The sequence below is a fragment of the Zea mays genome, chromosome 3 (assembly GCF_902167145.1).
Source record: "Zea mays cultivar B73 chromosome 3, Zm-B73-REFERENCE-NAM-5.0, whole genome shotgun sequence".
Lineage (NCBI taxonomy): Eukaryota > Viridiplantae > Streptophyta > Magnoliopsida > Poales > Poaceae > Zea > Zea mays.
The window spans coordinates 35,120,425-35,146,168 of NC_050098.1; the positions used below are offsets into that span (position 1 = coordinate 35,120,425).

General features: G+C 45.3%; 1 protein-coding gene and 1 long non-coding RNA gene across 4 annotated transcripts; both read left to right on the forward strand.

The window, feature by feature from the left end:
* The first annotated feature begins 4,535 nt into the window (after window positions 1–4,535).
* On the forward strand, window positions 4,536–9,115 carry LOC100283734 (uncharacterized). Of its 3 annotated transcripts, none has more exons than NM_001156633.2 (12): window positions 4,587–4,907; window positions 6,031–6,215; window positions 6,319–6,411; window positions 6,619–6,678; window positions 6,851–7,123; window positions 7,301–7,375; window positions 7,466–7,663; window positions 7,762–7,812; window positions 7,893–7,988; window positions 8,078–8,161; window positions 8,287–8,389; window positions 8,516–9,115. In NM_001156633.2, the coding sequence occupies exons 2-12, from the start codon at window positions 6,105–6,107 to the stop codon at window positions 8,596–8,598; spliced, it is 1,227 nt and encodes a 408-aa protein (NP_001150105.2). In that variant the 5' UTR covers window positions 4,587–4,907; window positions 6,031–6,104; the 3' UTR covers window positions 8,599–9,115. The 3 variants fall into 3 exon arrangements, with proteins under 3 accessions (XP_008672929.1, NP_001150105.2, XP_020405348.1); XM_020549759.3 differs by having other exon boundaries at window positions 4,592–4,907; window positions 7,775–7,812; window positions 8,516–8,968; XM_008674707.3 differs by having other exon boundaries at window positions 4,536–4,907; window positions 7,301–7,663; window positions 8,516–8,968.
* Window positions 9,116–23,246: 14,131 nt separating this feature from the next.
* LOC109944937 (uncharacterized) lies at window positions 23,247–24,013 on the forward strand. Its single transcript, XR_002268327.2, has 2 exons — window positions 23,247–23,735; window positions 23,922–24,013. It is a non-coding gene; the product is annotated as an uncharacterized lncRNA (long non-coding RNA).
* The last annotated feature ends 1,731 nt before the right edge of the window (window positions 24,014–25,744 follow it).

Sequence of the window (25,744 nt, forward strand, 5' to 3'; positions counted from 1 at the left end):
TCAATTTTGGTGTTTGACGACTATCACAAACCTTATGGACTAACTAGTTTGCCTAGTGAATGATTTTATCGGGTGCATAAAGTTCAACATAAACATACAAAGAAAAAGACTTGAGGGAATTCTACAAAGTTTGGAGCATACAAGACTTGGTGCAGCCAGTGGTGCACCGGACACTGTCCGGTGCCCAGGCTGCAGCCCTCCGTGAACTGGCCGCTCTCGGGTTTTCTCAGCACGCGTTCTCTATAATTCATCGGACTGTCCAGTGCACCACTGGTCTATCCGGTGAGCCAACATAGTAACGGTCAACTTCACCCAACGGTTGACTGAGCAGAAGTCAGAAGTCAGTCTGCAAAGTCAGAACGCACAGGACTGTCTGGTGTGCCACCGGACTACCCGGTGCCGCAAGAGGACAGAAGACTTCAACGGTCAACAGCTCCAAACCCCAACGGTCGGCTGACGTGGCACTCACTGGACAGTGAACAATGCAGTGTCCGGTGCACCACCAAACTGTCCGGTGTGCCCATCGACAACAACAGCTTGAATAGTGGTTGGGGCTATAAATACCCCCCAATCACCACCATTCAAGCCATCTAAGCTTCTCACTCTTCTCATTCAATACAAGAGCAAAAGAATACACTCCAAAGACACAATCCAAGCTTCTCACTCTTCTCATTCAATACAAGAGCAAAGAATACACTCCAAAGACACAATCAAAGCATCAAATCCTCTCCAAGCTCCAAAATCAAATCAAGTGATTAGTGACTTGAGAGAGGGTGATTTGTGTTTCTTTTGTTGCTCTTGTTTCTTGGATTGCTTTCTTCTTCTCACTCTAAACTTTTCAAGTGTTTTGTAAAGCAAGCGAGACACACCTAATTGTGTGGTGATCCTTGTGGGGTCTTAGTGACCCGTGTGATTAAGAAGAAGCACTCGACCGGTCTAAGTGACCGATTGAGAGAGGGAAAGGGTTGGAATAGACCCGGCTTTGTGGCCCCCTCAACGGGGAGTAGGTTCCTTGGAACCGAACCTCGGGAAACAAACTGTCGTGTTCATTTGTGTTGATCTTCATCACTCGATTTGTTTCTTCCCTCTCCTCTATCTCTAAAGTTCTCTTGCTCACATTATTTTTAGTAAGCTCCAAAAGTTATCTGCATTGATTGAGCAACTCATAGCAAGAAGAACTATCTTCCGCACTCCAAATTCAACATTATTTATTTCTAACCCTAACCCCGGGTGAAGTGCATGTTCAAAGTTTATAATTTTCAGGTTTCGCCTATTCACCCCCTTCTAGGCGACTTTCAAAAACCGTGGTATTCAAGTGGATCATTGGATCACTTGAAAGGGGTTGAGTGCAACCCTCGTCCGTTGGGACACCACAACGTGGACTAGGCAAGTGTTTCACTTGGCCGAACCACGGGACAAAAATCGTCGTGTCAATTGTCTCTACTCTTGCACGATTGTCTTTACTTCTACTCACTTGATAATTGCTCTAAGTTTAATACTCATCTTGTGAAGAGCAATTAAGTGAAGAAGTTGTCTCTCTCTCTAGTCATAGCATCTTGGTTTTGACTTCACTAACATTTCATAAACCAAGTTTGTGTTGTCTAGTATTGATTTTTACAGGATCACCTATTCACCCCCTCTAGGTGCTCTCAGACGCTTCCTCCCTGTACATGTGGATACCTCAGAAGTGCTGCATCTGGAGCTCTAGGACAAACCGCGCGAGGACATGAAGGTCGTCGGCGACTGCACATCACTGCTCGGCGCGTTCTTCTACATCGAGACATCTTCCACTGTGCGCGTCTAGTGGTAATTCCATGATCTATAACCGTCGTAGTTTTCTGGTTTTATGGGGTCGAAAATTTTGTTTTGCGCTAGTGTAGCTTCCCCATAATCCATCAAAGTGGGCACACGCCAAATGCACCGTGACAGGAGCCCAACGACCCATGCACGCTGCTCTGTATGGGATAGGGAAAGCGGTTTCAGTAGGCCCACACACGCCGCACCTTCCATGCATAGAAACGCGGGGAAATCAGTTTCAGCAGCTACGAGGTGGAGCTGTTTTACTCATCCTAATCCGCCCACCAACCTAGCTACAAAAAGTCGTACCGAGGCCCCTCAAGCGATAGCGGTGGTGGATCTGCTCGCCGCCGGTGGCCTGACGCTCTCTAGCTACTCTGACTCGTCTACATCCTCCAAGGTATGCACATACGTACATCTGATTTTCTGGCTCACTGACTCCACGAGCATCTACATAGGCCTATCCACCGAGTTTGTGTTGCATTCGTGGGACCTAATGGACATCGACGCTGCCAGGATGGAGGACATCAACGGTTAGACACGATCCACGTGGAGGGCATCGGCGGCAAGTAACCAACCTTAGGCGCAATGACGGGCATTGGTGGCAAGGCACCAACCTTCGGCACGACGGCGAGCATTGGCTGCAGCGTCACTTTTGGCATGACAGCGGGTACTACAGCTGGCATAGGGGGCAACACGGCGATGTTCGGCACCACATGGATCTGTGGCACGACACCCACCGCGGAAACCGTCGGTATGTCAAGCATCAGTGGAAGAGTGGCCACGGGCACGATCGGCGGCTTCAGCACGATAGGAATGCCTAGGACGACGAAAGGAGCGACGGGGTGCGGGGAGTGAGCAAGATGCTGCACGGCGTGGCACATAGTGCTGCCGTAACCGATGAGCATGATGAGCGCCATCGTCACAAACATCGTGTCGGAGAAGAGATACGAAGCGTCACAAGTCACGCACCGTGTGGCACGTAGTGCTGCCATAATCGATGAGCATGATGAGCGCCATCGCCACAAACGTCGTGGCGGAGAAGAGAGACGAAGCGTCACAAGTCATTGCTAGCGGCTAGGAGAAGTGCTTCCTCGGGAGTGAGGAGCTACAAAGCCGTCGCGTGCTTGCGACGGGTCCTTGGCGAGCATTTTATTGTAGCCTATTCAAAGCTGAGCGTGTACTGTTTCGCCAGAGCTAGGCCAGTTGGGAACGAGATAGAGATGGTTGGTGGCCTTCCGATGCAAAACATGGACGACAAATATGTAATGGATGGCTGTTGTTCGAGGCATTTGGTTCATTAGCTCATATGTTTTTTGTAGCTGGATCGGAATTAACCACCCCTCATGCATGACGCAAGACAATACTAGACACCGCTCAACTCATGCATGGCCTATGCTTGATAATTGATGAGGCATGTTTTCTTCTCTATTAGATTATTGTGTCCATGAATTATGTGTTTAATGTGTGTGTCTAAGAGAAAATAAAAGGGCATAGGTTCAGTAGAAGATGTTGTGGATCTTTAAAACCGACAGTCATACCATGTGTTTATATGAAGTCAATGTCTTGAGTTATAAGTCATCAAGGCTGTTACACCATATATAGATGGTGAGAAGCCACTGAGCCTAATATAACAGGAAGTCGTACACATATAGTAACACACCGTTAACTGAAGGAGGACGAGCTACAGAGAGCTCTATAAAAACAGGGATTGAATTCTTTTTAACTCATATCTTTCTCGACTTTTTTGCTAAAATAAAGTGTAATATTTATTTTTATCAATTTAATATCTGGTCTATAGACAATATGCTCACTTTGATATTAATTTTATTTATTATTGGCATTTTTGGGGAGAATTCATATGACTCGTTTACTTCGCTCAATCATTGATTGCATTGCGGGTACGCCTTCCTAACCAATATCATGAAATACGATTGTGTACCATCGCAACACACGAGTATTATATTAGTTAGAGTTTAAAATTATGTGGTCTAATTTCACGCAATAAAGAGTGGTAGTGCTTTGTATTGAGATAGTGAATTTCTAGATATAGTCCAATTCGGATAACTGAGTCTTTTATTCCAAATATTAATTTTATATTCAATCAAACAATATAATTCTGTAAAGCTGATGTTAATTTCTAACTCCGTCCAAACGGGGTATTAGTCATATTGTTGGTCTGTTGTCGGAGATAGTGCTGTGAATATGGACGGGCTTTTTGGGCCAACACGAGTATGACACGAAAACAGAAGCCCAAAGCACGACCCGACATGAAATAATATGAGTCGGGCTAGCATGGTCCGAAGACGGGCCTAGGTTGGGCCTCAAATTCTGGCCCGCTGGTCCCCGACACGGTCCGTACAGATGGACCGAGCTTGGGCCGGCACAACCCAATGTAGTCCAAATTGTTTAATTACTTTAATTTAGTAAGCTACCGACTTTATATTGTTATGATATTTAGAGTATGTTGTGAAATAATGCTAGGGTTGTTTAATATCTTTAATTTATTAAGCTATAAACTTTATGTAGTTGTAATATTTTGATTTTATATTGTCAAATAAATGGGTCGGGCTTTGGCCGGCACGATTCAACAAAGACATGACGTGATTTAGGATCAGACTAGACCACTGTTTTTACATTTCAGACTGACACGATACGGTCTAAAAGTTTTTTTTAACTTTCTTGGCCTGAACTTGTTTAGCACGAAGGAACCATAGGTTTGGGTCGGACCGGCACTGCTGGCCCAATTGCCAGCACTAGCCGGAGACAGGCTTTAAAGTGGAGGGATCGGCGGGCGGGTAGTGCGCGCGGGCGTGGTGGTGGTGGGTGCTTTGACTGCAGGCCTCGGCACGGTAGGCACAAATCATTTTGGCCGCTGCGTCGCGTTGGGAGCAGTATTCTACTGTGCCTGCGTCCCGACAAGCGAAAAGAAGAGACGGGGGAGGGTGGGAGAACGGATACCGAAAGGGGTAGGAGAGTGAGCAGCCAGAGAACAGGGAGGTAGAGAGGAGGAGGAGGTAGAAGGCGAAAGAAGGGGAACCAAATCTTGGACGGGAACACATAGATTTCTTTGGTGGAGGAAGGAGGAGGGCAACAAGAGGAGGTTACAGGTATGGACACCCATCTGTTCTTGCTCCTAGATTTGGCTGTTTGTTTTTTCGGTTTGTTCTTCTCTGTTGCTAGTTTGTGACCGCGAATGGGCGTCCTTGGTCCATGTTTGCGTGCGCCGCTGGCGATTCTGGGAGCTCTGGTCATCCATCTCCTGGGATCTGCCTTTTCCCGGTGAGAGGCGCGCACCGTTCGCGGCCGGGTTGTGCCTGTTCTTCGCGCGGGTCAGTGGCATTTTCTGGAGCGTCTCTTGTGGTGTTGACGAAGTTGGCATCGTTATCTGAAAGATGCGCTCTTTCTCAGTTTGTGTTCGTGTTTTTAGTCAGCCGAGAGGAGCGTTTCCGCGGATCTCATGACTTCTTTTCCTCTTGTATATGGGTGCATGGGTTGTGCTCTAGGCTTCCATAGGAAATCAAATCCACCAATTAGTGCCCAATCCGTCAATTCTTTGTGGATTTGCTTGTCCCCCTTTGTTACAGGCTCGGAAATGCCCCTGAATTGATCCTTGGGGGGGGGGGGGGGGGGGGGGGTCCTTAATCAGGATAATTTGCTTTGACTTCACAAGAGTTTGGAGAACGTTGCCTAATATGCTTGAGTTCTGGCCGAGACGGCGAGACATATGCAGCGAGCTTCCATTCTAAGTTATAGGAGTACCATTTAGAAGGGAAGCGTTGCTTCGCGGATGAACATAGCGTCTGTATCCTTGCGATTATCTGCCAAATCTTTAGAGAAGAGGGTTAAGATAAGAAGGCCCTCCGTTTCCATGGCTAAACTATGGTACATCAAATACGAATGACTTCTTTTTGCGAGTCGTGAGCGGTTCTTGCAATGTGTCCACTATTGGGTGATCCTGTGCTCTGTCTTCTGTCGGTTGTACGCTTGGCTCATGACCATTCCGTGTTTTCAAGCTAGGAAGAACTTGTTCTATTTTCTTACATTTACCTAGATTCGTCGGATGGGTTGTACTCGTTAACAAACTAAGTTCAGCTAGATTCGTCGGATGGGTTGTACTCGTTAACAAAGTTCAGCTCGTTAGACATTAACCCTCTGCCGTTGCGAATGTTACTGCCATTGCAATATCTAGAACCATCCCTCTGATCAATTTGGTTGTTAATCCACTTACAGGTAGCCCAATAGATCTACTGCTGTTGAGGGAGTTGATGCAAAGCTGAGTTGCTGCGCGTTGGCTTTCTTTAGAGATGGCTTCAGCTGGTGTTGCCCCTTCTGGGTACAAGAACAGCAGCAGCACCAGCATTGGTGCCGAAAAGTTGCAAGATCACATGAACGAGCTAAAGATTAGAGATGATAAGGTTAAGATTCATTGGCATCTTGTTTCAGGCTTTCTGTAATTTCTTCAAGATTATGTGAAAAATTGGACCGTGATGTAGCATTTGACATGAATGGCAAATCCAGGAAGTTGAAGCAACCATAATTAATGGGAAAGGGACCGAAACTGGGCACATAATTGTCACCACTACTGGTGGCAAGAATGGTCAACCAAAACAGGCGAGTGCTTTACTGCATTTGATTATCAACAGCTGTGCATGTTTTTAGTGCGTTCTTGAATCAAATAGCTGAAAGCCAAGAACATAATTTAATGAGCTACATATTGCCAATATATTCATGATGCTATCATATAAGATTGTGGATTTGTTCTGATTTTTTTTTCAATTTCTTTTTGTATAATAATGTATCTGTTGGTTGCATTTGCAGACAGTGAGCTACATGGCTGAGCGCATTGTAGGTCAAGGTTCTTTTGGGATTGTCTTCCAGGTTAGTTGCAACAACTCCTGACTTAGATATGTTTTATTATGCAGCTATCTGTGGTATTGCTATCCCGGACTAGCAGTTTTCATGTTTTAGGTCTTTCATAGCTTGTGTGCCAAGGTCCTTTTTGTAATCAGATGCATCTCCTAATTTGCAATGCCATTTGACCTGTTCATAGGCCAAGTGTTTGGAAACGGGTGAGACTGTTGCCATAAAGAAGGTTCTTCAAGACAAGCGTTACAAGAACCGCGAACTGCAGACCATGCGCCTCCTTGACCACCCTAATGTTGTTGCTTTGAAGCATTGCTTCTTTTCAACAACTGAGAAGGATGAGCTTTATCTAAATTTGGTCCTTGAGTATGTTCCGGAGACAGTTCATCGAGTTGTGAAACATCACAACAAGATGCACCAACGCATGCCACTTATTTATGTGAAGCTTTATATGTACCAGGTAATATTTTGTCCCTTCCTCTTGGTTATTGCATTAGTTGTACTTAACTTATTTTTTGGATTCAGAATGTTTATTGCTGCAGCTAAAAAAGCTATTGTCTTTTGACCTAAATATTGGCTGCCTCTGATGGATGCGCTAGTTCTTTTTTCGTATTGATTTTGTATTGGTTTTTGGCAGATATGTAGAGCATTGGCTTACATTCATGGTACTATCGGTGTCTGCCACAGAGATATTAAGCCACAAAATCTTCTGGTATGCTGGAGATTCTTCTATTTTGCTCCTGTATCATTTTCAGATGAAATGGTTTGGTACTTAGAAATTGATTTTCAAACTTCACTACAGGTGAACCCACACACCCACCAGCTTAAAATATGTGACTTTGGTAGTGCAAAAGTTCTGGTCAAGGGGGAACCAAACATATCATACATCTGCTCGCGATACTATAGGGCTCCAGAGCTCATATTTGGTGCCACTGAGTATACCACAGCGATTGACATTTGGTCTGCTGGTTGTGTTCTTGCTGAGCTTATGCTAGGGCAGGTATGGTGTCTTCGATATTTATTGGCATGTTTATTTTTTCAAGTCAACAAAAAAAGTCTTTTGAAGTTCACATTTTCTTACAAGAACTATTTCAACAGCCTTTGTTTCCAGGTGAAAGTGGTGTGGACCAACTCGTCGAAATCATCAAGGTATCAATTTTACAAATTTGTAAACTATCTTCTGCATAGACATAAATTTTGATCACACTTGATTTGATTTTGCATCGCAGGTCCTTGGTACTCCAACAAGGGAAGAAATTAAATGCATGAACCCGAATTACACAGAGTTTAAGTTCCCACAAATCAAAGCTCACCCATGGCACAAGGTGTAATTTTTTCTACATTTTTTATAATGTTCTAAAAAAACTGTTGCTACCGGTTTACTAACTGCCTTTTTGGATATTTTATCTTTCAGGTATTCAACAAAAGGATGCCGCCAGAAGCTGTTGATCTGGTCTCTCGGCTACTCCAGTACTCCCCAAATCTGAGATGCACTGCTGTAAGTGAATGTCATGTTGTACATTACATGACAGAAATACACATCATTAGCCCTGTGCGCCAGTTCTTGCATTACCCCTGTCGACTTCATGGTTTTCTAACATTTTTATGAATCTTTTTGTCCAGGTGGAGGCGCTTGTCCACCCATTCTTTGACGAGCTTCGAGATCCTAATACTCGTCTTCCAAATGGCCGCTTCCTGCCACCCCTTTTCAACTTCAAGCCTCACGGTATGTTTCATGCCTACTCGTTTCAGCATTATTGTCGATGCTGTTACAGCCAGCTAAATGTGTATCTCCAAGTTTGTTCTTTGTATATCCACCAGCTCACATGCTTCTGCCACTTCTGTTCTGCAGAATTGAAAGGAGTCCCAGCAGACATTGTTGCGAAATTGGTTCCAGAACATGCGAAGAAGCAATGCTCTTATGTTGGATCGTGAGATGACCGTGCCTTGGGACTGGAACCTGAGGTCGCAATCGTGCATTTCCCCTGGGATGTTGGATGATCTTGAGGCATGCGAGCCTGTCGTTGAAGATGCAAGGTTACCTACTTGTACGACGTACGCCAATGCGACCTGTGTAGCTGTGAGTAGTCTAATGTTGCAGTGACATGTAATGGCGCACCCCCGTCCTACTAACAGATGCTTACTGGAGATTGCCATAGCTGATCTTGTAATTTGTTATAGGGCAGTATGAATATATTTATGGTAGCTTGAATCTATTTGTGGATTCACTTCGTTTTTCCATGTTTCCTTGTCTCCAGACCTGGACTTGGACTGCTATTGATTTTTGTTTCAGAATTCCTAGCTACCTGTTGCCTAGTGCTTCCCAGCTTGCTCCTGTCGATTATTTGCACACTGGCGATGGTACCTGTTCTTGATTGTTGCCGAAAAACCTTTTGGTTGAGATGTAGTACATTGTTATTTGATCAGTCTGGAAGTATGCTGATTTGATCGATCTTATCAGGGACGAAGCCAGATAACAAAGTCGTTGGGCAGTTCCACTAATCATCATCTAAATACACTAGTTAACAATATATTTGTATAGTATTTTCTAAATTTTATAGGGGTCAGCTGACCCCAACAAAACCTCCTAGCTCTGCCCTGGCTCTTATCAGAAACTTGCACTATTGCAGCGTTTGAGACGACTGAGGAAATGTGACGCGCGCAGATGCTGGTTCGTAGGACTTCTTTTGCTCCTTTGGGAGAGGGAGGAGTCATAAACTGAAGCCCCGGTTTGTAGAAAAATGGCTTCTCGTGAAATGTTTGGTATAGTTCTTCGGTTTCTTAAAAACTGCTCTTCGTGAAATGGAGTATGGTGGGCTCTTTTATCGAAGTTGGCTGGGCGGCTGGGGCACGTATAACCCAATTAAATGAGACATTTTTTGAGAGGTCTCTAAAGAGTTAAGTGAAAAAAATTAAGGAACAAGCTCTTTGTGAAGAGTCTTTCTCTACATAATTCTCTATACATAATGTCTTAAATATATTTATTATCCAGTGGTTCAAGGTTGTATCATACAATCTGTTAGAGTAATATTAACCCTTTACGTCATTCAGTTTCTATAACATTAATTTAACTGCCACATAGGCTAAAAGATGATGCGACGAGCAATTAAAAGAAGAAAGAGTAATAAATTGAGTATTGCATAAGACTTGATTTCAACACGATATCCAAGACACAATGAGAGAAGAGGAGTATTAGATTCAGTTAAGTAATACTGATGTTTGCATTGGAGAGGTAGTGTTCAATAATAGTTTTCTAGATGACGTCGAAGAAAGAGTAGATGATGCTATAGTAAATATTTCCTAATTATGCATTAATTAATAATTAGGTTTAAATGTGTCTTATCGTTTAGTCTTCGACTATATAATTAGTTTTATAGATAAGCTATATTTAATACTCGTAATAGACATTTAAATATCTAACGTGACACGTACTAAATTTTAGTTTCTGAAACCAAACACTCTAAGTATGCATTGCAAAGGAGCCGTAAGCTGCAGTCGAGCATTGGACCGTTCAACGGTCGTCTCTAGGGTTTTGGCTAGGCTTCAGATTAGCAAAGGAAATTCTCAGCTCTTCGTGAAATGGAGTATGGTGGGCTCTTTTATCGAAGTTGGCTGGGCGGCTGGAGCATGTATAACCCAATTAAATGAGACATTTTTTTTGAGAGGCCGCTAGAGAGTTAAGTGAAAAAAATTAAGGAACAAGCTCTTTGTGAAGAGTCTTTCTCTACATAATTCTCTATACATAATATGTCTTAAATGCATTTATTATCTAGTGGCTTAAGATTGTATCATGCAGTCTGTTAGAGTAATACCAACCCTCCACGCCATTCAGTTTCTATAGCATTAATTTAGCTGCCACATAGGCTAAAAGATGATGTGACGAGCAATTAAAAGAAGAAAGAGTAATAAAGTGAGTCTTGCATAAGACTTGGTTTCAACATGATATTTAAGACACGATGAGAGAAGAGAAGTATTAAATTTAGTTAAGTAAAACTGATGTTTGCATTGGAGAGATAGTGTTCAATAATAGTTTTCTAGATGACGTGGAGGATATAGAAACTATAAGTAGTGTTTTGGGTTGGGACTGCTCTTAGTTGTCTCTTATATTTAGAAAACCGTTCCAAGAGTTCAGGGTTGTACATGCCCTTAGAGCCACGACAAACAATATTTGATATAGTTCTTCGGTATCTTAATGAACTAGGTCTTGTTTGTTCCATCTACTAAATTTTAGTCGCTGTCATATTGGATATTTGATAGTTAGAAGTATTAAATATAGTCTAATTATAAAAATAATTACACAGATAAAGATTAAATGTTAAGACATATCTATTAAATCTAACTAGTTTATGATTCGACCATATAATGCTATAATAAAGATTTCCTAATTATGCATTAATTAATAATTTGGCTTAAATGTGTCTTATCGTTTAGTCTCCGACTATATAATTAGTTTTATAAATAAACTATATTTAATACTCGTAATAGACATTCAAACATCTAATGTGACACATACTAAATTTTAGTTTTTGAAACAAACACTCTAAGAATGCATTGCAAAGGAGCCATAAGCTGCAGTCGAGCATTGGACCGTTCAACGGTTGTGCCTCTAAGGTTTTGGCTAGGCTTCGGATTAGCAAAGGAAATTCTCAGCTCTTGCAAAAAATCATGTGGGATTTGTTGCCGCAGATCAGCAGAGAGCAGAGCTACCAACAGTCCAACACCCAATAATTTGTACTACTGCGACAAAGCAGTTTGAGGACACCCCGCCGTCCGGAATCACCACCTCCAGGGCACCAAGCACCAGCATGCCCGCGCCATCTGGTATGACTCTATCCGCCACCAACCAAGGTCAGCCGGCAACCCTCCTCTTCCCCGTCCCAGCCCGTCACTTCTTCTCCTCTCTGGTTGGCGCGTTTCGTCGAACACTGTCTGCCACCGCGCTCGTGTCCGTTCATGTCTTTCCGGTTGACTCCTCTGTTTCCTTCGTCGGCAGACAAGCATGGCGGCGCTTCGTCCCTCCTCTGCCTGACGGCACCCTCGCCAAAGGCATCTGTCACCACTTCGTCCGCCCGCATCTAAATTCTAACATCATCTAAAGTCGTGTTGTTTAAGCGATAAAACACGATTAGGAGCTGGAACGTCGTTCTTAAACACGTTTTAGGACGTTTTACTCGTTCTGTGACGTTCTAGTCATTAGTGGACCTTTCTGGCCCTTTAGGTTTACAGCCAGTGTGCGTGGAGGCCTCCTCTCCTCAGCCAGCGCATAGAGCTCTCTCAGACGGCCGCCCTCCTCAGTCGGCTGCCCACAACAGTCAGCCGACCGGCACAGGTATGTCGCCGGCCCGTCGGCCTCCACTGATCTTGGCTCCCCCTCCTCCCTCTGCCCACAGGCTATTGCGTCGCAGACCGCCTGGCCAGGCGGCCACAGGCCACTGCGCCACGCCGCCATCCTCCACCGACCTGTGACCTCTCACCTCTGCGGCTCCCCCTCCTCCTTCCGCAAGACCAGCAGCCAGTGCGAGTGTGTATATATATATATCTCTCTCGAGAAAATGACTTCCATTATTGCCAAACTAAACAAATATCTAGGCAACCTCTGCATGAAGATTTTGTAATACATGCCATAATCATTGTGTAATGCATGCCATAAGTATAATCTACAGTGTAAAAACATTGCTTTCGGTTAAACTTTGAGTAGACTGCTGTAGACGGGTCTGAGGAAGAGATGCTCTAAACAGGCGTTGGAGCTGCTAGGCTAGATGTGCCGGAGTGGTGTTTAGCCTAACATATTTGTCTACAACTGCTTTGTGGGTATTGCAATTCGTGAGATATTAAGATCCATTTATAGTATGTGTTGTTTCGTTTTTATGTAATCGTTGTGTATAAAAGGGAATTAGGCTTACACCTAGTTCCTAAATAATTTTGGTGGTTGAATTGCCCAACACAAATAATTGGACTAACTAGTTTGCTCTAGTGTATAAGTTATACAGGTGAAAAAGGTTCACACTTAGCCAATAAAAAGGTCATATGTTGGATTCAATAAAGGAGAAAAAGGACAACCGAAGGCACCTCTGGTCTGGGGCACCGGACTGTCCGGTGTACACCGGACAGTGTCCGGTGCACCACCGGACAGTGTCCGGTGCACCAGAGGACTCCAACTCGAACTCGCCACCTTCGGGAATTTCCAGAGGCACTCGCGCTATAATTCACCGGACTGTCCGGTGTACACCGGACAGTGTCCGGTGCTCCTCTGAAGAGCTGCCTCAGGAACTCGCCAGCCTCGGGAAATCAGAACGGCTGCTCCGCTATAATTCACCGGACATGTCCGGTGTACACCGGACTGTCCGGTGCAACTCCGGTGCAACGGCTATTTCGGCGTCAACGGCTACCTGCGACGCATTAAATGCGCGCGCTGCGCGCGCAGAAGTCAGGCGTGCCCATACCGGCGCACCGGACACTGAACAGTTCATGTCCGGTGCGCCACCGGACATCGAGGCGGGCCCAGAAGTCAGAACTCCAACGGTCAGATTCCAACGGCACTGGTGACGTGGCTGGGGCACCGGACATGTCCGGTGTGCACCGGACTGTCCGGTGCGCCATCGAACAGACAGCCTCCACCAACGGTCAAGTTTGGTGGTTGAGGCTATAAATACCCCAACCACCCCACCATTCATCGCATCCAAGTTTTCCAGCTTCCAACCACTATACAAGAGCTAGCATTCATTGCAAAGCACACCAAAAGAGATCAAATCCTCTCCCAACTCCATACAAAGCCTTAGTGACTAGAGAGAGAGATTTGTAGTGTTCATTTGAGCTCTTGCGCTTGGATCGCTTCTTTTCTTTCGCATTCTTTCTTGTGATCAAACACTCACTTGTAATTGAGGCAAGAGGCACCAATTGTGTGGTGGCCCTTGCGGGAAGTTTGATTCCCAAGTGATTTGAGAAGAGAAGCTCACTCGGTCCGAGGGACCGTTTGAGAGAGGGAAGGGTTGAAAGAGACCCGGCCTTTGTGGCCTCCTCAACGGGGAGTAGGTTTGAGAGAACCGAACCTCGGTAAAACAAATCCGCGTGTCTCACTTCATTATTCGCTTGCGATTTGTTTTTGCGCCCTCTCTCGCGGACTCATTTGTATCTCTAACGCTAACCCGGCTTGTAGTTGTGTTTATATTTGTAAATTTCAGTTTCGCCCTATTCACCCCCCCTCTAGGCGACTATCAATTGGTATCAAAGCCCGGTGCTTCATTAGAGCCTAACCGCTCGAAGTGATGTCGGGAGATCACGCCAAGAAGGAGATGGAGACCGGCAAAAAGCCCACTACAAGCCACGGGAGCACTTCATCGGAAGAGTCCCGCACCAAGAGGAAGGAGAAGAAGAAGAGCTCCTCCAACAAAGGGAAGGAGAAGAAATCTTCTTCTCACCACAAAGAGAAGAAGGAGAGATCTTCCTCTCACAAGCCACATCGGAGTGGGGACAAGCACAAGAGGATGAGGAAAGTGGTCTACTACGAGACCGACACTTCATCAACATCGACCTCCGGCTCCGATGCGCCCTCCGTAACTTCTAAACGCCAAGAGCGTAAGAAGTTTAGTAAGATCCCCTTACACTATCCTCGTACATCTAGACATACTCCATTACTTTCCGTTCCATTAGGCAAACCGCCAACCTTTGACGGTGAAGATTATGCTAGGTGGAGTGATTTAATGAAATTTCATCTAACCTCACTCCACAAAAGTATATGGAATGTTGTTGAGTTTGGAGCACAGGTACCATCCGTAGGGGATGAGGATTATGATGAGGACGAGGTGGCCCAAATCGAGCACTTCAACTCCCAAGCCACAACCATACTCTTGGCCTCTCTAAATAGAGAGGAATACAACAAGGTGCAAGGGTTGAAGAATGCAAAGGAAATTTGGGACCTCCTCAAGACCGTGCACGAGGGTGATGAACTAACAAAGATCACCAAGCGAGAAACGATCGAGGGGGAGCTCGGTCGCTTTCGACTTCGCCAAGGGGAAGAGCCACAAGACATGTACAACCGGCTCAAGACTTTGGTGAACCAAGTGCGCAACCTCGGGAGCAAGAAGTGGGATGACCACGAGGTGGTTAAGGTTATTCTTAGATCACTCATTTTCCTTAACCCCACTCAAGTTCAATTAATTCGTGGTAATCCTAGATATACTCAAATGACCCCCGAGGAAGTTATCGGGAATTTTGTGAGCTTTGAATGTATGATCAAGGGCTCCAAGAAGATCAACGAGCTTGATGAACCCCTCCACGTCCGAAGCACAACCGGTGGCATTTAAGGCGACGGAGGAGAAGAAGGAGGAGTCTACACCGAGTAGACAACCAATTGACGCCTCCAAGCTCGACAATGAGGAGATGGCTTTAATCATCAAAAGCTTTCGCCAAATCCTCAAGCAACGGAAGGGGAAGGATTACAAATCCGTTCCAAGAAGGTTTGCTACAAGTGTGGTAAGCCCGGTCACTTTATCGCTAAATGTCCATTATCAAGTGACAGTGACAGGGATAACGACAAGAAGGGAAAGAGGAAAGAAAAGAAGAGGTACCACAAGAAGAGGGGCGGCGATGCCCACGTGTGCCGCGAGTGGGACTCCGACGAGAGCTCCACCGACTCCTCCTCCGACGAGGACGCCGCCAACATCGCCGTCACTAAGGGACTCCTCTTCCCAAACGTCGGCCACAAGTGCCTCATGGCAAAGGACGGCAAAAGGAAGAAGGTAAAATCAAGATCCTCCACTAAATATGAAACCTCTAGTGATGAGGATGATGCTAGCAATGAGGAGGATAACTTGCGCGTTCTTTTTGCCAACCTTAACATGGAACAAAAGGAAAAACTAAATGAGCTAATTAGTGCCATCCATGAAAAGGATGACCTCTTGGACTCCCAAGAGGACTTCCTAATCAAGGAAAATAAAAAGCATGTTAAGGTTAAAAATGCTTATGCTCTAGAGGTAGAAAAATGTGAGAAATTATCTAGTGAGCTAAGTACTTGCCATAATACTATTACCAACCTTAGAAATGAAAATGCTAGTTTAAATGCTAAGGTTGACTCACATGTTTGTAATGTTTCAATTCCCAATCTTAGAAATGATAATGATGATTTGCTTGCTAAGATTGAAGAATTAAACATTTCTCTTGCTAGCCTTAGAGTAGAAAATGAAAATTTAATTGCTAAGGCTAAAGAACTAGATGTTTGCAATGTTACAATTTCCGATCTTAGAGATAATAATGATATCTTGCGTGCTAAGATCGTTGAACTTAATTCATGCAAACCCTCTACATCTAGTGTTGAGCATGTTTCCATTTGTACTAGATGTAGAGATGTTGATATTAATGCTATTCATGATCACATGACTTTGATTAAACAACAAAATGATCATATAGCAAAACTAGATGCTAAAATTGCCGAGCATAACTTAGAGAATGAAAAATTTAAATTTGCTAGAAGTATGCTCTATAATGGGAGACGCCCTGGCATCAAGGATGGCATTGGCTTCCAAAGGGGAGACAATGTCAAACTTAGTGCCCCTCCTAAAAGATTGTCAAATTTTGTTAAGGGCAAGGCTCCCATGCCTCAGGATAACGAGGGTTACATTTTATACCCTGCCGGTTATCCTGAGAGCAAAATTAGGAAAATTCACTCTAGGAAGTCTCACTCTGGCCCTAACCATGCTTTTATGTATAAGGGTGAGACATCTAGCTCTAGGCAACCAACCCGTGCTAAGTTGCCTAAGAAGAAAACTCCTAGTGCATCAAATGAGCATGACATTTCTTTTAAAACTTTTGATGCATCTTATGTTTTAACTAACAAATCCGGCAAGGTAGTTGCCAAGTTTGTTGGGGGCAAACACAAGGGGTCAAAGACTTGTGTTTGGGTACCCAAAGTTCTTGTATCTAATGCCAAAGGACCCAAAACCGTTTGGGTACCTAAAGTCAAGAACTAAACTTGTTTTGTAGGTTTATGCATCCGGGGGCTCAAGTTGGATACTCGACAGCGGGTGCACAAACCACATGACAGGGGAGAAGAATATGTTCTCCTCATATGAGAAAAACAAAGATCCCCAACGAGCTATCACATTCGGGGATGGAAATCAAGGTTTGGTCAAAGGTTTGGGTAAAATTGCTATTTCACTCGACCATTCCATTTCCAATGTTTTTCTTGTTGATTCATTAGATTACAACTTGCTTTCTGTTTCCCAATTATGTCAAATGGGCTACAACTGTCTATTCACTGATGTAGGTGTCACTGTCTTTAGAAGAAGTGATGATTCAATAGCATTTAAGGGAGTGTTAGAAGGTCAGCTATACCTGGTAGATTTTGATAGAGCTGAACTTGACACTTGCTTAATTGCTAAGACTAACATGAGTTGGCTCTGGCACCGTCGACTAGCCCATGTTGGGATGAAGAATCTTCATAAGCTTCTAAAAGGAGAACACATTTTAGGATTAACAAATGTTCATTTTGAGAAAGACAGGATTTGTAGCGCATGCCAGGCAGGGAAGCAAGTTGGAGCCCATCATCCACACAAAAACATCATGACGACCGATAGGCCACTGAAGCTCCTACACATGGATCTATTCGGCCCGATTGCTTACATAAGCATCGGCGGGAGTAAGTACTGTCTAGTTATTGTGGATGATTATTCTCGCTTCACTTGGGTATTCTTTTTACAGGAAAAATCTCAAACCCAAGAGACCTTAAAGGGATTCTTGAGACGGGCTCAAAATGAGTTCGGCTTAAGGATCAAGAAAATAAGAAGCGACAACGGGACGGAGTTCAAGAACTCTCAAATCGAAGGTTTCCTTGAGGAGGAGGGCATCAAGCATGAGTTCTCTTCTCCCTACACACCTCAACAAAATGGTGTAGTGGAGAGGAAGAATCGAACTCTATTGGACATGGCAAGGACCATGCTTGATGAGTACAAGACTTCGGATCGGTTTTGGGCCGAGGCGGTCAACACCGCCTGCTACGCCATCAACCGGTTATATCTACACCGAATCCTCAAGAAGACATCCTATGAACTCCTAACCGGTAAAAAGCCCAACATTTCATATTTTAGAGTCCTTGGTAGCAAATGCTTTATTCTTGTTAAAAGAGGTAGAAAATCTAAATTTGCTCCTAAGACTGTAGAAGGCTTTTTACTTGGTTATGACTCAAACACAAGGGCATATAGGGTCTTTAACAAGTCCACTGGGCTAGTTGAAGTCTCATGTGACGTTGTGTTTGATGAATCTAACGGCTCTCAAGAAGAGCAAGTTGATCTTGATGAGATAGGTGATGAAGAGGCTCCGTGCATAGCGCTAAGGAACATGTCCATTGGGGATGTGTGTCCTAAGGAATCTGAAGAGGCTCCAAAAGCACAAGATCAACCATCCTCCTCCATGCAAGCATCTCCACCGACTCAAAATGAGGTTGAAGCTCAAGTTGATGAAGTAGAAGATCAAGCAAATGAGCCACCTCAAGATGATCAAGGGGGAGATGCAAATGATCAAGAAAAGGAGGATGAGCAAGAACCAAGGCCGCCACACCCAAGAGTCCACCAAGCAATACAACGAGATCACCCCGTCGACACCATCCTCGGCGACATTCATAAGGGGGTAACTACTAGATCTCGTGTTGCACATTTTTGTGAACATTACTCGTTTGTTTCCTCTATTGAGCCACACAGGGTAGAGGAAGCACTACAAGATTCGGATTGGGTGGTGGCGATGCAAGAGGAGCTCAACAACTTCACTAGAAATGAGGTATGACATTTAGTTCCACGTCCTAATCAAAATGTTGTAGGAACCAAATGGGTTTTCCGCAACAAACAAGATGAGCATGGTGTGGTGACAAGGAACAAAGCACGACTTGTGGCCAAGGGATACTCCCAAGTCGAAGGTTTGGATTTCGGTGAAACCTATGCACCCGTAGCTAGGCTTGAGTCAATTCGCATATTATTGGCCTATGCTACTTACCATGACTTTAAGCTTTATCAAATGGACGTGAAAAGTGCCTTCCTCAATGGACCAATCAAGGAAGAGGTCTATGTTGAGCAACCTCCCGGCTTTGAAGACAGTGAGTACCCTAACCATGTCTATAAGCTCTCTAAGGCACTTTATGGGCTCAAGCAAGCCCCAAGAGCATGGTATGAATGCCTTAGAGATTTCCTTATTGCTAATGGCTTCAAAGTCGGAAAGGCCGATCCTACGCTATTTACCAAAACACTTGAGAATGATTTGTTTGTATGCCAAATTTATGTTGATGATATTATATTTGGGTCTACTAACGAATCTACATGTGAAGAGTTTAGTAGGATCATGACACAAAAGTTCGAGATGTCTATGATGGGGGAGTTGAAGTATTTCTTAGGATTTCAAGTAAAGCAACTCCAAGAGGGCACCTTCCTAAGCCAAACCAAGTACACTCAAGATATTCTAAGCAAGTTTGGAATGAAGGATGCCAAGCCCATCAAGACACCCATGGGAACTAATGGGCATCTCGACCTCGACACGAGAGGTAAGTCCGTGGATCAAAAGGTAATACCGGTCGATGATAGGTTCTTTACTCTATTTATGTGCATCTCGACCGTATATTATGCTTTCCGTTTGCATGTGTGCAAGGTTCCAATCCGACCCTAAGGAATCCCACCTTACGGCCGTAAAACGAATCTTGAGATATTTGGCTTATACTCCTAAGTTTGGGCTTTGGTATCCTAGGGGATCCACATTTGACTTGATTGGTTATTCGGATGCCGATTGGGCGGGGTGCAAAATCAATAGAAAGAGCACATCGGGGACTTGCCAGTTCTTGGGAAGATCCTTGGTGTCTTGGGCTTCAAAGAAGCAAAATTCGGTTGCTCTTTCCACCGCCGAAGCCGAGTACATTGCCGCAGGCCATTGTTGCGCGCAATTGCTTTGGATGAGGCAAACCCTGCAGGACTACGGTTACAAATTAACCAAAGTCCCTTTGCTATGTGATAATGAGAGTGCAATCAAGATGGCGGATAATCCCGTCGAGCATAGCCGCACTAAACACATAGCCATTCGGTATCATTTTCTTAGGGATCACCAACAAAAGGGAGATATCGAGATTTCTTACATTAATACTAAAGATCAATTAGCCGATATCTTTACCAAGCCTCTTGATGAACAAACTTTTAACAAACTTAGGCATGAGCTCAATATTCTTGATTCGCGCAATTTCTTTTGCTAGATTGCACGCATAGCTCATTTATATACCTTTGATCATGTCTCTTTCATATGCCATGACTAATGTGTTTTCAAGTGAACTTCAAACCAAGTCATAGGAATATTGAAAGGGAATTGGAGTCTTCGGCGAAGACAAAGGCTTCCACTCCGCAACTCATCCTTCGCCGTCACTCCAAGCAACTCTCCATTCTTGGGGGAGAAAGCATGAGCACAAAGCAAAAGGACTTCGTCTTTGGTATAATCTTAACTCATTTATTTATGACCAAAGAGGAAGAAAGCACTTTGAGGGCTCTAATGATTCCGTTTTTGGCGATTCATGCCAAAGGGGGAGAAAGTATGAGCCCAAAGCAAAAGGACCGCACACCACCACCAAAATCAAAAACTTCGTGTTTTCAAGAATATTATCAATTAGTATCCTATTGTGTTCAAAAGGGGGAGAAAGTAGTATTTCAAAAATGATATATCAAAACCCTCTTGAACACTAAGAGGAGGATCTCATTTAGGGGGAGTTTTGTTTAGTTAAAGGAAAAGCATTTGAAACAGGGGGAGAAAATTTCAAATCTTGAAAATGCTTTGCAAAATCTTATTCATCTACCTTTGACTATTTGCAAAAGAACTTTGAAAAGGATTTACATAAAGAATTTGCAAAAACAAAACATGTGGTGCAAACGTGGTCCAAAATGTTAAAAACGAAGAAACGATCCATGCATATCTTGTAAGTATTTATATTGGCTCAATTCCAAGCAACCTTTGCACTTACATTATGCAAACTAGTTCAATTATGCACTTCTATATTTGCTTTGGTTTGTGTTGGCATCAATCACCAAAAAGGGGGAGATTGAAAGGGAATTAGGCTTACACCTAGTTCCTAAATAATTTTGGTGGTTGAATTGCCCAACACAAATAATTGGACTAACTAGTTTGCTCTAGTGTATAAGTTATACAGGTGAAAAAGGTTCACACTTAGCCAATAAAAAGGTCATATGTTGGATTCAACAAAGGAGAAAAAGGACAACCGAAGGCACCTCTGGTCTGGGGCACCGGACTGTCCAGTGTACACCGGACAGTGTCCGGTGCACCACCGGACAGTGTCCGGTGCACCAGAGGACTCCAACTCGAACTCGCCACCTTCGGGAATTTCCAGAGGCACTCGCGCTATAATTCACCGGACTGTCCGGTGTACACCGGACAGTGTCCGGTGCTCCTCTGAAGAGCTGCCTCAGGAACTCGCCAGCCTCGGGAAATCAGAACGGCTGCTCCGCTATAATTCACCGGACATGTCCGGTGTACATCGGACTGTCCGGTGCAACTCCGGTGCAACGGCTATTTCGGCGCCAACGGCTACCTGCGACGCATTAAATGCGCGCGCTGCGCGCGCAGAAGTCAGTCGTGCCCATACCGGTGCACCAGACACTGAACAGTTCATGTCCGGTGCGCCACCGGACATCGAGGCGGGCCCAGAAGTCAGAACTCCAACGGTCAGATTCCAACGGCACTGGTGACGTGGCTGGTGCACCGGACTGTCCGGTGCGCCATCGAACAGACAACCTCCACCAACGGTCAAGTTTGGTGGTTGAGGCTATAAATACCCCAACCACCCCACCATTCATTGCATCCAAGTTTTCCAGCTTCCAACCACTATACAAGAGCTAGCATTCATTGCAAAGCACACCAAAAGAGATCAAATCCTCTCCCAACTCCATACAAAGCCTTAGTGACTAGAGAGAGAGATTTGTAGTGTTCATTTGAGCTCTTGCGCTTGGATCGCTTCTTTTCTTTCGCATTCTTTCTTGTGATCAAACACTCACTTGTAATTGAGGCAAGAGGCACCAATTGTGTGGTGGCCCTTGCGGGAAGTTTGATTCCCAAGTGATTTGAGAAGAGAAGCTCACTCGGTCCGAGGGACCGTTTGAGAGAGGGAAGGGTTGAAAGAGACCCGGCCTTTGTGGCCTCCTCAACGGGGAGTATGTTTGAGAGAACCGAACCTCGGTAAAACAAATCCGCGTGTCTCACTTCATTATTCGCTTGCGATTTGTTTTTGCGCCCTCTCTCGCGGACTCGTTTGTATCTCTAACGCTAACCCGGCTTGTAGTTGTGTTTATATTTGTAAATTTCAGTTTCGCCCTATTCACCCCCCTCTAGGCGACTATCAGTGTATAAATATTTTATCGAATAATTTGGGTGTCGTCATAACACACAGACATAAACATGTATTGCTTCACCATCATACAATTTTCTTTGTATTTAACAACACACCCTGTTGTCATCCATGTATTCCTTTGGTACCTGTACACATTTCAAATCCATATCCAATAGTGATTGTTTGTATCATGGATTTTCAAATATAGTATGCTCTATGCTGAATCACAACGAGTACATGTTTGATCCAATATATTTGGATTATGTTACTTTTTCACCATATTTTGCACGTGTGATTGGTTTGCTTGCTTGGTCTGGTGCTTCATGGTTGTGTCGCATATGTGATATATAAAGTATAGCAACACATTGACATCTAATTATCATATATAGAAATCTATATGGTATTGATCGTTGTAATGTAATAAAATAGCTAGATTAAAATAATAAAATTTATGTATGGTTAGGATCACAAATAAATTACGAAACTTTTTTATAATAATATATTACATGAAAACGAAATTTAATAAAATTTATGTATAACTAGGATCACAAATAATATTACGAAATTTATGTATTGGTGGGTGCCAAAGTGACATAAATTATTTAATAAAATGTTAGTCTATAAAGATTACATGAAAACGGACAACATATATATCCTCAATATCTTACAAATTATTTGCCAACAATTATATCTAGTAAACTAAAGTATTTTTTTTTCAACTAATATAGTGGATTACCGAACAACTTTATATATTGTGACGGTGGGCCGCAGCAGCTATTGCTGCAAAGTAGTATTACCGAACAACTTAATGGTTGATTTGGTGGACAGGTTCCTTGTCCACTAAACTAAAACTTTATTTTGGTTTTCGTATTTATTAATTTAGGGATTAAAATAGAATAAAATAAAGGGATAAAAAATAAGTCCTAGAAATCAAACACCTTCTAAATACTCCTGTGAAATAGATGTTTTTGATAAATTCACCTAAGGGTTGGAGGACCGACCTGAAGGGACAGGGCTAGGTACATGAAAGACACCTTCAACATTGGCAGTCAGCGCTCGATTGCCTAGCAGGCTCCCCTCCTCCTTCGGCGACGGTATTCTTCAGTGCCCCCTCCTTGGTCCCTGGCGCGGCGGCGCCTGCAACAGGGACCTCTACGGCTCCACGATTCCACGCCTCGATCTCTCTCTAGTCCTCGTTCATCTCTGCTGGCTTGCTGGGTAACCGTGGCTTCGATGTGGGATTGCTATTACATCAGTTCAGTTGTGAGATGATTAGCGTCACTTTCCACTCCCCAGTCCTTGTTGTGATTGTGATCCGATCTTTGGGAGACTAGGGTAATGGGACACTGGGACTTATAGGTGCCTGCTGCTTGGTTTGTTGTTGAATGGTGAATGCTGATGAGAAACCTAATCTAATCGTCCGATTAGTTGGTGATTAATCGCGGGACGATCACTCTGCCACTCTGCCACATCACTGCTTTGGAATTCCGGCCAACAATTTCGGCCCATCGGCCCAGCCCAGGCTTCCTTTTTCCCATCCCACGTGAGCACAGCCAAGCCAACAGCAAAGCCCAGGCTGCCCAGCACACGCGACGCGAACCAGCTGCCGAGGAACTCTAGCGGAGCACTGTGCAGGCGAAGGCGGCGCGCTACCAGTGACGGGGGGATACGGCGGCATCGTCCCCTCCTCCATCCCTGGTGCGGCGGCGCCAGCCTGCAGGTACGGTGAAGGCTCCATGTCTCCACGGCTCCACCAGTCCATCTCTTCTCTCCAGTCCCCGATAGGCTGTATCTGTTTTGCTGATTTGCTTATAGCTTGAATGATGAATGTTGAATACTGCTGCCTTGAATTTAGATTTAGACTGTTGTGAGGTGATGTTGAATGCTAATGAGCATATCTCTGCAGGTGTTGAATGCTGATTTGTTGTGGCTGATTAATCGGGTTGATCATCGATTAATCGTGATTAGTCGGCTGATCGCCCCTCTGGCGATCAGAAACGATCAGGCAATCTGAAAACATTGGCCGCCAAACCTCCAGAGCGACTCCCGCGAGCCGTGAGCACCATAGCCAAATCAACGCACCAGAAGCTTTCACGGAGCTGTCTCGTCCACGAGTGTTTCAGCTGACTCCTATTCCCTGCGTCAATGGCGAGCTCTGGCGATGAAGGGCGTGTGGTGGTGGACCTCGGCTCCGCGGCGGAGTCGGTGGCTGCCGACGAGGAGGCACACGCCACGCCTCTCCACCAGATTGAGTCCCTTTGCATGCGCTGCGGCGAGAACGTGAGTGCTCCCGTATCTCGCCTCTTCTGTTTGGGAGCTTTTTGGAACCGTGATATCACCAACACTGATATTCTAAAAATAGGTATCCCGAACAACGCAATTGAAATTTTAGTATTATAATCCGTTGAACTTTGGATTTTTGGTATCTGAGTCAGATTTAGCCGGAGCTGAACTCGTTACGGCAGTCCGTTTCTTAGAACGGATCCACGGCCCATTACAGTGAGGGGTGAGATGGTAATTACAAGGGGAACATACCAAACCCTAGATTCCTGGACGGGTAGTCTAACACCCCCCGCAGTCACAACTCTATCCTGTACAGATGTTGAGACTGGATCGAAAGTCTAAGAATACACTTGACGGTAGTCCCTTGGTGAAGATGTCGGCGAACTGCAGCGTGGTGGGGACGCTGAGAACCCGAACGTCACCGGCAGCGACACGCTCGCGGACGAAGTGTAGGTCGATCTCTACGTGCTTCGTGCGCTGATGCTGCACAGGGTTGGTGGAGAGGTAGACCGCACTGACATTGTCGCAGTAGACGAGAGTGGCGCGCTGAAGAGGACTGTGGAGCTCGTGGAGGAGCTGGCGTAGCCAGGAGGCCTCTGCCACACCGTTGGCCACGGCACGGTACTCGGCCTCAGCGCTGGAGCGAGAGACGACGGGCTGCCTCTTGGCGGCCCAAGAGACGAGGTTGGCGCCCAGGAACACGGCGTAGCCGGAGGTGGACCGGCGCGTGTCGGGACAGCCAGCCCAGTCAGCGTCGGTGTAGACCACGAGCTCCGACGTCGGGGATGGGCGGAGTAGAAGGCCGTAGTCGAGGGAGCCGCGGAGGTAGCGCAGAATCCGCTTGAGCGCAGTGAGATGGGGCTCCCGCGGAGTGTGCATATGCAGGCACACCTGCTGGACGGCGTAAGCGATGTCGGGCCTGGAGAACGTGAGGTACTGGAGCGCGCCGGTGAGGCTCCGGTATGACGTCGCGTCAGCGACCGGAGGCCCGTCGTCCTCAGAGAGCTTCGCCTGAGTGTCGACAGGCGTGGAGCAGGGCTTGCAGTCAGACATGCCAGCCCGCTCCAGGATGTCGATGGCGTACTGGCGCTGGTGGAGGAAGAGACCCTGAGGCCGACATTCGGCGGTGATGCCGAGAAAGTGGTGTAGGGGGCCCAGGTCCTTCATCGCGAACTCCCGCTGAAGGGCGACGATCGTGCGGTGTAGAAGGTCGGCGGTGGATGCCGTGAGCACGATGTCGTCGACGTAGAGCAGGAGGTAGACGGTGTCGTCGCCGCGCCGGTAGATGAACAGGGACGTGTCCGACTTGGCCTCGACGAAGCCGATGGAGGCCAGGTAGGAGGCAAAGCGACTGTACCAAGCCCGTGGCGCCTGCTTGAGGCCGTATAGGGACCTATTCAGCCGACAAACCAGATCCGGACGGTCAGCGTTGACGAAGCCGGTGGG